General features: G+C 41.4%; 1 protein-coding gene across 22 annotated transcripts in view; it reads left to right on the top strand.

Annotated features, from left to right (window-relative positions):
• LOC139754721 (uncharacterized) overlaps nucleotides 1-13,259 on the top strand; it is a 201,893-nt gene that overhangs the window by 119,466 nt on the left and 69,168 nt on the right. Inside the window, exons 5-6 of one of the 22 annotated variants that reach the window (XM_071672319.1) lie at nucleotides 97-480; nucleotides 735-1,582. The exons of 19 other annotated variants lie outside the window; for them this stretch is intronic. In XM_071672319.1, coding sequence (XP_071528420.1) covers nucleotides 97-459 — 363 coding nt within the window. In that variant the 3' untranslated portion in view covers nucleotides 460-480; nucleotides 735-1,582. Of the gene's footprint in view, nucleotides 1-96; nucleotides 481-734; nucleotides 1,583-13,259 lie in introns of those variants that run through there. 2 more of the 22 variants (XM_071672320.1, XM_071672313.1) reach the window with 2 other exon arrangements.

The following is a 13,259-nucleotide window of genomic DNA, read 5'->3' as shown; positions in this document are numbered from 1 at the left end:
CAGCAAGGTACCCTGGACTTCATGCCCACTGCCGCCCTAGCTGGAGCTGAATGCTGCTCTTGAGACATGCCTTGACCATGGCCTGGTGTGTTGCAGGCGGCGCTACTCGAGGTGGAGGCGGTGTTAGCGGATGAAGATGATGACGAGATGGCACCCGAGGAAGTAGCAGTTGATGTTGGAGAAGACCTGGTGCTTGGCGGAAGCAGTGGTGTCGTCAGTGGAGCCATGGCAGCTTCCTCATGTCAGGTCTGTGGCAAGGTGTTCCAGGGCACCAAACGGAAGTACCGCTTAGAACGTCACATGGCCATCCACACTGGCGAGAAGCCGTATTCTTGCCCCATGTGTGAATATCGTGCCAATCAAAAAGAACACCTGAGTCGACATATAAGGAATCTGCATAGGCTTCAGCTATCACATGTTCACGGCAGTGCCCATCATGCCCATGCTGCAGCTACCTGATCATTTATCACTATAAACAAGGTGTGAATCATAAACTATTTAATTAGTAATGGCCTGTTGTTTATTAGTAACCAAGAAATTTGATTTTCATTACATGATTTAATTCAAGCTCTTATGCTTGTCAATTTTTTAGTATGCAGCCTGAGAGAAATGCATCTGTAGTTTATGCAGTAAGGCAGTAGTCATGGAGCCATCATTAAAAGATGTAGGGCTCCTCGTAGCGTGGGCAAAAAGATAAAGAAGCGAGTTTATAGGTCGTGGCTTCTCCATTGCAGGATTCGGAGGACGGAGTGGATCGCTGTGCCCTATGCGGCAAAGAATTCACGGGGAAGAACAGTCGAAATAACCTGGTACGTCATGTCAAGACCCATACAGGAGAGAAACCTTTCTCTTGTCCCTGTTGCTCCTACCGTGCTTCTCGCAAGGAACACATGATTCGACACTTAAAAAAAGGTTCTTGTGTCTACCATCGTTTTAGAGCTTGGGAAGCAGGATTAGATAATTTCAAAGAAACATGTGATGAAGGTGTGAAGGCTGTAGTTAATATGTACTTAGCACAACTCTCAGCAGCTACAGGAGTCCAGCCAACTCGCCATTCAGAACCAGAACCAGATGTTACTAGATCATAGACAATTGACCCAGTGGCCCTCTCCAGGTTTCCCAGGCTTCTGACATACTTAAATTGATTATCATGGTAAATAGTTAATCATAAAGTTTGTAGAGCTGCTACTTTGTACAAATATATTTTGAAAGTTCGCATTGGATATGTGTGTATATTATTGAGAGTAGTGACTGTTCATATTGGGTTGTTTGGTGTAAATAAATGAATTTAGAGCATTCCTCATAGGATTTACCTGAAGACATTCCTCGGCTTCAGTGCTAGACACTGAAATTTGATATAAATGTACAGTAATCAGTAATTTTTACTTTGTTTGAGGTTATCCATCACCATTACTACCAAAAGTTTTGTATTTTATCGACAAATTGTTTTTGTTTATAGTGGATGATGGAGGAACAAGTTAGTGTGTTACAACTTTGTGATATTGCAGTTAGTAAACATATGCAAAGGCTTCAGTAGCTTTTTCATGTAGCTTTTTGGGATAAATAAAGCATATTAAGTTGAGCTATATTTTTTCATCCATAAAATTTTTGATAATATAAATGTGGAATGTGTAGAGACATGTTCTTGTGGAAGCTTGAAGTTTGCAAGATATCAGTTGAGGAACCTGGTCAAAAATACTGGTTCGACAATTGCCCATGAAAAGGGATGGATAATCTGTGAAGAGAAGGAATATGTGGGCAATGAATTTTCATTAAAGAAAGAATTATGGTTGAGTGCATAAAACTAGTTATCACATATTCTGTCAGTGAGGATTGGAACTCATATTCTGAGAGCAACAGTATCTTGTTGACATTGCCCTTATGTTCCTGTGCAATACATTTGTTAAGCAAGTTTCACATTACATATATTATCCCTTTTATGTTGTACTGCAGAGTAAGATAAGATTTTTTTCTTCTGTATGAGGTTTTGCCAGAGCTAGTGATTATGAGATTCTCTGTGTCTTTGTGTCGGTGGATGACATACTCACAAATGAAAGAATGCTTGCACACACAAATGTATGCATCTGGAATAAGAGCTGAGTTACAGGGAAAGGTTAGAGGTGTTGATGTTACCTAACAAAAACAGGAGAAGAATATGGGAAATGTGATCACAACCTTCTGTCTAAACCAAATTAATATTGTGGATAGTGAACAGTGTTTTTGAGAGGAACAACTTGTGGTCATCAATAATATTTTTGATGACATATCTCACACCAGCCTGCTGTTTCTTTGCTACCAAAGTTGCAAGAGGAACAGACTAAGAAATGACCTCATTTAAGTTGTAAAGAAGCAGTTTTAAAGAAATGACCTTATTTAAGTTGTAAAGAAGCAGTTTTATGTAGAGTTAGCATTCTGTGTATGGAAATGTTATAGAATGATCCTGGTTGACAAATCACCAATGTGTAAGGTGAAAAAGCTTGAAGAGCTTGTAAAAGTGTTTTACTTCAGCATACTGGACATTGGTTAATGTTTTAGAAAATAAAGGGGAGAGGGTTAGTGATGATAAGGAGACTGTGTTTACCTGATCTACCCCATTGTATTGAAAATGGAGTGATGATAAAAGATAAGTATAGAAGTACATTTAATGCACAGCACACAGAAGTTAAGGTATTTATTGAGACCTCTGTGGTGTAGCAGTTAGTGTAGCCGACCATGATGTTTCTTGGGCTGCTACATTCGAATCCTGGCCACAGAAGCCAGACCTCGGTCAACCTAGCTGTCTATCCTCACCAACGAGTTGGTTGGTAAATTGGGCACCTAGCCAAAGCTAGGTTGTGTTTTATATATATATATATATTAAGAGGGGCAAGTATGAAGTCTGTTGTGGATGAGAGAGCTTGGGAAGTGAGTCAGTTGTTGTTCGGTGATGATACAGCGCTGGTGGCTGATTCATGTGAGAAACTGCAGAAGCTGGTGACTGAGTATGGTAAAGTGTGTGAAAGAAGTAAGTTAAGAGTAAATGTGAATAAGAGCAAGGTTGTTAGGTACAGTAGGGTTGAGGGTCAAGTCAATTGGGAGGTAAGTTTGAATGGAGAAAAACTGGAGGAAGTAAAGTGTTTTAGATATCTGGGAGTGGATCTGGCAGCGGATGGAACCATGGAAGCGGAAGTGAATCATAGGGTGGGTGAGGGGGCGAAAATACTGGGGCCATGAAGCATGTGTGGAAATCGAGAACATTATCTCGGAAAGCAAAAATGGGTATGTTTGAAGGAATAGTGGTTCCAACAATGATGTATGGTTGTGAGGCGTGGGCTATGGATAGAGTTGTGTGCAGGCGGGTGGATGTGCTGGAAATCAGATGTTTGAGGACAATGTGTGGTGTGAGGTGGTTTGATCGAGTAAGTAATGTAAGGGTAAGAGAGATGTGTGGAAATAAAAAGAGCGTGGTTGAGAGAGCAGAAGAGAGTGTTTTGAAATGGTTTGGGCACATGGAGAGAATGAGTGAGGAAAGGTTGACCAAGAGGATATATGTGTCGGAGGTGGAGGGAATGAGGAGAAGTGGGAGACCAAATTGGAGGTGGAAAGATGGAGTGAAAAAGATTTTGAGTGATCGGGGCCTGAACATGCAGGAGGGTGAAAGGCGGGCAAGGAATTGAGTGAATTGGATTGATGTGGTATACCGGGGTTGACGTGCTGTCAGTGGATTGAATCAGGGCATGTGAAGCATCTGGGGTAAACCATGGAAGGTTGTGTGGGGCCTGGATGTGGAAAGGGAGCTGTGGTTTCGGGCATTATTGCATGACAGCTAGAGACTGAGTGTGAACGAATGGGGCCTTTGTTGTCTTTTCCTAGCGCTACCTCGCACACATGAGGGGGAAGGCGGATGGTATTCCATGTGTGGCGAGGTGGCGATGGGAATGAATGGGGGCAGACAGTGTGAATTGTGTGCATGGGTATATATGTATGTGTCTGTGTGTGTATATATATGTGTACATTGAGATGTATAGGTATGTATATTTGCATGTGTGGATCGTGTGTGTAGATACATGTGTATGGGGGTGGGTTGGGCCATTTCTTTTGTCTGTTTCCTTGCGCTACCTCGCAAACACGGGAGACAGCGACAAAGCAAAATAAATAAATAATAAATAAATATATGTTCTGGAAGGAGGTAAATAGGGTGCGTAAGACAAGGGAGCAAATGGGAACTTCAGTGAAGGGCGTAAATGGGGAGGTGATAAAAAGTAGTGGTGATGTGAGAAGGAGATGGAATGAGTATTTTGAAGGTTTGTTGAATGTGTCTGATGACAGAGTGGCAGATATAGGGTGTTTGGGTCGAGGTGGTGTGCAAAGTGAGAGGGTTAGGGAAAATGATTTGGTAAACAGAGAAGAGGTAGTAAAAGCTTTGCGGAAGATGAAAGCCGGCAAGGCAGCAGGTTTGGATGGTATTGCAGTGGAATTTATTAAAAAAGGGGGTGACTGTATTGTTGACTGGTTGGTAAGGTTATTTAATGTATGTATGACTCATGGTGGGTGCCTGAGGATTGGCGGAATGCGTGCATAGTGCCATTGTACAAAGGCAAAGGGGATAAGAGTGAGTGCTCAAATTACAGAGGTATAAGTTTGTTGAGTATTCCTGGTAAATTATATGGGAGGGTATTGATTGAGAGGGTGAAGGCATGTACAGAGCATCAGATTGGGGAAGAGCAGTGCAGTTTCAGAAGTGGTAGAGGATGTGTGGATCAGGTGTTTGCTTTGAAGAATGTATGTGAGAAATACTTAGAAAAGCAAATGGATTTGTATGTAGCATTTATGGATCTGGAGAAGGCATATGATAGAGTTGATAGAGATGCTCTGTGGAAGGTATTAAGAATATATGGTGTGGGAGGCAAGTTGTTAGAAGCAGTGAAAAGTTTTTATCGAGGATGTAAGGCATGTGTACGTGTAGGAAGAGAGGAAAGTGATTGGTTCTCAGTGAATGTAGGTTTGCGGCAGGGGTGTGTGATGTCTCCATGGTTGTTTAATTTGTTTATGGATGGGGTTGTTAGGGAGGTAAATGCAAGAGTCCTGGAAAGAGGGGCAAGTATGAAGACTGTTGGGGTTGAGAGAGCTTGGGAAGTGAGTCAGTTGTTGTTCGCTGATGATACAGCGCTGGTGGCTGATTCATGTGAGAAACTGCAGAAGCTGGTGACTGAGTTTGGTAAAGTGTGTGGAAGAAGAAAGTTAAGAGTAAATGTGAATAAGAGCAAGGTTATTAGGTACAGTAGGGTTGAGGGTCAAGTCAATTGGGAGGTGAGTTTGAATGGAGAAAAACTGGAGGAAGTGAAGTGTTTTAGATATCTGGGAGTGGATCTGTCAGCGGATGGAACCATGGAAGCGGAAGTGGATCATAGGGTGGGGGAGGGGGCGAAAATTTTGGGAGCCTTGAAAAATGTGTGGAAGTCGAGAACATTATCTCGGAAAGCAAAAATGGGTATGTTTGAAGGAATAGTGGTTCCAACAATGTTGTATGGTTGCGAGGCGTGGGCTATGGATAGAGTTTGTGCAGGCGGGTGGATGTGCTGGAAATCAGATGTTTGAGGACAATGTGGGTGTGAGGTGGTTTGATCGAGTAAGTAATGTAAGGGTAAGAGAGATGTGTGGAAATAAAAAGAGCGTGGTTGAGAGAGCAGAAGAGAGTGTTTTGAAATGGTTTGGGCACATGGAGAGAATGAGTGAGGAAAGGTTGACCAAGAGGATATATGTGTCGGAGGTGGAGGGAATGAGGAGAAGTGGGAGACCAAATTGGAGGTGGAAAGATGGAGTGAAAAAGATTTTGAGTGATCGGGGCCTGAACATGCAGGAGGGTGAAAGGCGGGCAAGGAATTGAGTGAATTGGATTGATGTGGTATACCGGGGTTGACGTGCTGTCAGTGGATTGAATCAGGGCATGTGAAGCATCTGGGGTAAACCATGGAAGGTTGTGTGGGGCCTGGATGTGGAAAGGGAGCTGTGGTTTCGGGCATTATTGCATGACAGCTAGAGACTGAGTGTGAACGAATGGGGCCTTTGTTGTCTTTTCCTAGCGCTACCTCGCACACATGAGGGGGAAGGCGGATGGTATTCCATGTGTGGCGAGGTGGCGATGGGAATGAATGGGGGCAGACAGTGTGAATTGTGTGCATGGGTATATATGTATGTGTCTGTGTGTGTATATATATGTGTACATTGAGATGTATAGGTATGTATATTTGCATGTGTGGATGTGTGTGTAGATACATGTGTATGGGGGTGGGTTGGGCCATTTCTTTTGTCTGTTTCCTTGCGCTACCTCGCAAACACGGGAGACAGCGACAAAGCAAAATAAATAAATAATAAATAAATATATGTTCTGGAAGGAGGTAAATAGGGTGCGTAAGACAAGGGAGCAAATGGGAACTTCAGTGAAGGGCGTAAATGGGGAGGTGATAAAAAGTAGTGGTGATGTGAGAAGGAGATGGAATGAGTATTTTGAAGGTTTGTTGAATGTGTCTGATGACAGAGTGGCAGATATAGGGTGTTTGGGTCGAGGTGGTGTGCAAAGTGAGAGGGTTAGGGAAAATGATTTGGTAAACAGAGAAGAGGTAGTAAAAGCTTTGCGGAAGATGAAAGCCGGCAAGGCAGCAGGTTTGGATGGTATTGCAGTGGAATTTATTAAAAAAGGGGGTGACTGTATTGTTGACTGGTTGGTAAGGTTATTTAATGTATGTATGACTCATGGTGAGGTGCCTGAGGATTGGCGGAATGCGTGCATAGTGCCATTGTACAAAGGCAAAGGGGATAAGAGTGAGTGCTCAAATTACAGAGGTATAAGTTTGTTGAGTATTCCTGGTAAATTATATGGGAGGGTATTGATTGAGAGGGTGAAGGCATGTACAGAGCATCAGATTGGGGAAGAGCAGTGCGTTTCAGAAGTGGTAGAGGATGTGTGGATCAGGTGTTTGCTTTGAAGAATGTATGTGAGAAATACTTAGAAAAGCAAATGGATTTGTATGTAGCATTTATGGATCTGGAGAAGGCATATGATAGAGTTGATAGAGATGCTCTGTGGAAGGTATTAAAATATATGGTGTGGGAGGCAAGTTGTTAGAAGCAGTGAAAAGTTTTTATCGAGGATGTAAGGCATGTGTACGTGTAGGAAGAGAGGAAAGTGATTGGTTCTCAGTGAATGTAGGTTTGCGGCAGGGGTGTGTGATGTCTCCATGGTTGTTTAATTTGTTTATGGATGGGGTTGTTAGGGAGGTAAATGCAAGAGTCCTGGAAAGAGGGGCAAGTATGAAGACTGTTGGGGTTGAGAGAGCTTGGGAAGTGAGTCAGTTGTTGTTCGCTGATGATACAGCGCTGGTGGCTGATTCATGTGAGAAACTGCAGAAGCTGGTGACTGAGTTTGGTAAAGTGTGTGGAAGAAGAAAGTTAAGAGTAAATGTGAATAAGAGCAAGGTTATTAGGTACAGTAGGGTTGAGGGTCAAGTCAATTGGGAGGTGAGTTTGAATGGAGAAAAACTGGAGGAAGTGAAGTGTTTTAGATATCTGGGAGTGGATCTGTCAGCGGATGGAACCATGGAAGCGGAAGTGGATCATAGGTGGGGGAGGGGGCGAAAATTTTGGGAGCCTTGAAAAATGTGTGGAAGTCGAGAACATTATCTCGGAAAGCAAAAATGGGTATGTTTGAAGGAATAGTGGTTCCAACAATGTTGTATGGTTGCGAGGCGTGGGCTATGGATAGAGTTGTGCGCAGGAGGATGGATGTGCTGGAAATGAGATGTTTGAGGACAATGTGTGGTGTGAGGTGGTTTGATCGAGTAAGTAACGTAAGGGTAAGAGAGATGTGTGGAAATAAAAAGAGCGTGGTTGAGAGAGCAGAAGAGGGTGTTTTGAAATGGTTTGGGCACATGGAGAGAATGAGTGAGGAAAGATTGACCAAGAGGATATATGTGTCGGAGGTGGAGGGAACGAGGAGAAGAGGGAGACCAAATTGGAGGTGGAAAGATGGAGTGAAAAAGATTTTGTGTGATCGGGGCCTGAACATGCAGGAGGGTGAAAGGAGGGCAAGGAATAGAGTGAATTGGAGCGATGTGGTATACAGGGGTTGACGTGCTGTCAGTGGAGTGAATCAAGGCATGTGAAGCGTCTGGGGTAAACCATGGAAAGCTGTGTAGGTATGTATATTTGCGTGTGTGGACGTGTGTATGTACATGTGTATGGGGGGGGGGCCATTTCTTTTGTCTGTTTCCTTGCGCTACCTCGCAAACGCGGGAGACAGCGACAAAGTATAAAAAAAAAAAAAATATATATATATATATATATATATATATATATATATATTTTTTTTTTTTTTTTTTTTTTTTTCCCCAAAAGAAGGAACAGAGAATTGGGCCAGGTGAGGGTATTCCCTCAAAGGCCCAGTCCTCTGTTCTTAACGCTACCTCGTAATGCGGGAAATGGCGAATAGTTTGAAAGAAAAAAGAAAATATATTTTTTTTTATTATACTTAATTGCCATCTCCCGCATCCGTGAGGTAGCGCAAGGAAACAGACGAGGAATGGCCCAACCCACCCACGTATACATGTATATGTGTGTGTGTGTATATATATTTATATTTATTTATTATACTTTGTCGCTGTCTCCTGCGATAGTGAGGTAGCACAAGGAAACAGACTAAAGAATAGCTCAATCCACCCACATTACACATGTATATACATACACATCCACACGCACACATACATACCTATACATTTCAGCATATACATATATATGTATACATACACAGACATATACATATACACACATGTACTTAATTCATACTTGCTTCCTTTATTCATTCTTGTCACCACCCTGCCACACATGAAATGACACCCCCTTCCCCCTGCACATGCGCAAGGTAGCACTAGGAAAAGACAACAAAGGCCACATTCGTTCACACTGCCTCTGGCTGTCATGTATAATGCACCGAAACCACAGCTCCCTTTCCAAATCCAGGCCCCACAAAACTTTCCATGGTTTACCCCATACGCTTTACATACCCTGCTTCAATCCATTGACAGCACGTCGACCCCTGGTATACCACATTGTTCCAATTCACTCTATTCCTTGCACGTCTTTCACCCTCCTGCATGTTCAGGTCCCGATCGCTCAAGGTCTTTTTACTCCATCCTTCCACCTCCAATTTTGTCTCCCACTTTTCCTCATTCCCTCCACCTCTGACACATATATCCTCTTTGTCAATCATTCCTCACTCATTCTCTCCATGTGAGCAAACCATTTCAATACATCCTCTTCTGCTCTCTCAACCGCACACTTTTTATTACCACACATCTCTCTTATCCTTTCATTACTTACTTGATCAAACCATCTCACACCACATATTGTCCTCAAACATCTCATTTCTTGCACATCCACCCTTCTTCACACAACCCTATCTATAGCCCACGCCTCACAACCATAACAACCTTATAACAGTGTTGGAACTACTATTCCTTCAAACATACCCATTTTTGCTTTCCGAGCTAATGTTCTCGCCTTCCACACATTCTTCAATGCTCCCAGAACTTTTACCCCCCACCCTCACCCTGTGACTCACTTCCGCTGCCAAATCCACTCCCAGATATCTAAGACACTTCACTTCCTCCAGTTTTTCTCCATTCAAACTTACCTCCCAATTGACTTGTCCCTCAACCCTACTGTACCCAATAACCTTGCTCTTATTCACATTTACTCTCAGCTTTCTTCTTTCACACACTTTACCAAACTCAGCCACCAGCTTCTGCAGTTTCTCACCCGAATCAGCCACCAGCGCTGTATCATCAGCGAACAACAACTGACTCACTTCCCAAGCCATCTCATCCAAAGCAGACTGCATACTTGCCCCTCTCCAAAACTCTGGCATTCACCTCCCTAACAACCCCATCCATAAACACATTAAACAACCATGGAGATATATATGTGTGCAGAACCTTCTCTTCACCATGAAGAGATATGTGCACAATGTAAAAACAGTAAGTACTTTCTTTTCATACATCCTCAGACATAGGATGTATTAAACAAAGGTACTCTTGTTTTTGTTTTCTCTCTCCAGTGGTGATTGTGTTTATATATAATTATACTTGTTCGCTGTTTCCTGTATCAGTGAGGTAGCGTCAGGAAACAGACACAAGCACCTATATACGCATATGTACATACACATACACTAACGTATACTTGTATACACATGTACATATTCATACTCGCTGTACATGCCCTATATTAGGTGTTACTGGGCTTCTCTTGCAAGAGTTACATAATGAATGAAAATTTACCATCTGGGTGGGAGTATTATTGGAAGGATAATTTTGTGAAAGAGCTTCTACTCCAGAAGAGTCCAGATATCTCTGTTGTTGGAAGTAGTGTATCCTTGAGCTGCATGAGCCTTTTGAAAGAGGTCTTTGGAAACTCCAGGACTCTTTTACAGAAATTGCTTGTGGGGTAATTAAAAGTAGATGAAAAATTATGTTATCTGTATTCACATTAGGACCAATTTTTATGGAGTTTCATTTATGTTGCTGAAGTGAAATAAGAGTTGCGTTTTTCTACTTACATGGCACAAATCCTTGTTCGCTTCTTTTATACGTTTGTTGTTCATAATTTTTATCTCATTGTAGATAAGAATTACATATGATGTCAAGCTACCTGTCTATTGCTGTTACTACTGGGGTAAATTCTATTTGTCCTGATGTTGATATGGAGTTTTGTCTATATCTGTTGTTTCGGTAGGTTTACTGTTTTGTTTTCTCATTTATGGTTTTGCTATTACTGTCTTCATGTTTTCAAGAAAGTTGCTGTTATTCCATATGGAACTGGTGTTGAGTTCTCTTCAAGTTGGCTTTTGCTTCAGTTATGTCTTTGTTATTTCTGTGTCTGTAATGACATTCTTAGCATTTTGCATGTTGTTGTAAGGCTGCTGTCATAGGCCTGATCTCAATTTTTTGTATCTTTGCTTTATTCATACATAAGAAAAGAACTTTTGGATTCTATTCTTTCCTCATTCAGTCTGTGTTCTCTTCTGTTGGATTTCATAATTTCATTTTTAGCATTTATTTTGTCCTTCGGTTTAGCATTTTTTTTTCCATCAGCTCTTACACCTTTTCTATGCACACTGCCTGGCTTTCTTCATATTTTCACTTCTGTTCTGGTAGAATTTGCTTTACATTAATTGTATTTAGGTTGTGCTAATCCTAGCTATTTTCTTTTGTTATAAAATAGTGTTGTTAGTGTTGTTTATTATCTCAATCCAGTCTATTTGCTGTTAGGTTATTTAGAATTCCATTGCACACAATTTTGTCAAAGTAGGTAGTGAGGTGCAGTTGTAAAATGAGTAAGTTAAGGGAGCTGAACAGGGTTTGCTGTGGTAGTTTGAACATAATTATTTCTCATAAAGAATTATGTGTAGTTTTATTTGTATTCATGGTTTTCGAACAATGCAATTGTTTTGTGAACACTTCTTATTGTTCCCTGTTCTATCATTTCTCTTATTTTCTCTGGTACCATCTTTGTCTGGTTTTGTTGTCTTGTGTACTCCATGTTCTTTTTTTCATCATTCACAGTGCCTCTTTGGTTCCATCTTTGTCTCCTTTCTTGATCTTCATACCTAATTTACTCATTTTGTTTCTTGGTCTTGTAATTCTCTTAAATTTATGTTCTTAACCCAAAAATTACTGGATGATGTGGGTATTTACATCCATTACCCCGTTTACACTCATTATTTGTGTTAAAATACCGGCATACTTTCATTATATTTGTCAAGATATCAGCATACTGTTATATGAATGTACTTATGGTCATCTTTCCTTCTGCATCCTTTTTGGATGGTAGCTTCCAAAATGAAACAATTTACACAGCAGAGGATTTTCATGTCTACACTTTTTGGATATTCAAATATGTATTTTCCCTTGAGATCGTGTTTATATTTCGTCGCACAAAAGATACTTAACATCACTTTTCTCATTAACAAAACTGGTCAGCCACCTGCATAACAGGCCATCAAGCCAGAGTCATTAACAGAGCCAACTCCTTTAAGATCAGAAAGTTCTACAGAAGAGTTTTGCCATGTGTCTTTAACGTCTTCTTACCTGACATTCCATCACCATCTGCAGGCCTCGTTGTGAAGGTCCTGTTTTATGCAGATGATCTTACAGCCACAGCATAGTACCCAGATGCTATTCAAACAGCAACAAAAACACAACACTACATATAATAATTGGAGCACTTGCCTTGGCAGCCAACAACCAGTGAGAAATATTACCTTACTACCTGCCTGGGTATTGGGAGGGCTAGTGACAGCTGCTTAGTGAGCCAGCATTTCATTGGTTGTCAAGTTTCACTCCTGACCCACGTAGCTGTCTTTTCTCTGTGCCTCGCTCATGCATGTGCTACTGGCATTTTGGCCACAAACATACAATCTCTTCTTGTTATGCATAACACATGGTAACATATAACTCACACATAACACATGGCAACACTTAATTCACACACATCATTTTTCGTAACTAGATTTTTCTTTGGTGAGCACTGTGTGCTAGCCCTCTCTCTTGTCAAAATGGTAGGAGCAGTGTATAGTAATAGTAATATTAGTTAGCAACATTTAGGCTGGAGCATTAGGTGGAGATAGTAGAAAGGAGCATCAAAGTAGTCTAGGAATATTATTTAGGAGCCTCTGCAAACACTGCACTAAAGTTGCCTTCTGCTAGTGGCCTTTTAAGGGTGAGGCAGTAAATGTTAAAGAAGTGGCACTGGTGTTCACTAGTTATGGAGATTATTGCTTTGGCCCCGCCTTTGAGGGAGCACCAGTTGGAACAGGCATCAGATGTATATATATATATAGAGAGAGAGAGAGCAATGGCTTACTCTGCACTGAATATCTGCACATATACAAAAGTCTCCCATAACTCTTTTAACCCTAGACACATGAATCCAACTTGTACCTACTCATCACCTTGCATTGCCAATCACTCCCACTCAACTAAACTCCAACTATTCAGGATATTATGTATGATACACTTGCACCATTCATTCTCCACATTCCAAACATTAACATATCTTCCATAGGAAGAAGGTGACAATGTGAAAAAGTGTTACCTGCTTCATTGCTATCATTGATATTATTGTAGACACTGTCCAGGGGATTTGAAATTGTTCTTGGTTATGGATGATATGGGTATTGATTGCACATCATCTGAACTTGTTGTTAGATATTTGCAAGCTGCTGTCAG

Source organism: Panulirus ornatus, chromosome 17 (assembly GCF_036320965.1).
Source record: "Panulirus ornatus isolate Po-2019 chromosome 17, ASM3632096v1, whole genome shotgun sequence".
Lineage (NCBI taxonomy): Eukaryota > Metazoa > Arthropoda > Malacostraca > Decapoda > Palinuridae > Panulirus > Panulirus ornatus.
The sequence above is the reverse complement of the archived record's forward strand: the minus strand, read 5'-3'. Positions and strand labels throughout refer to the sequence as shown.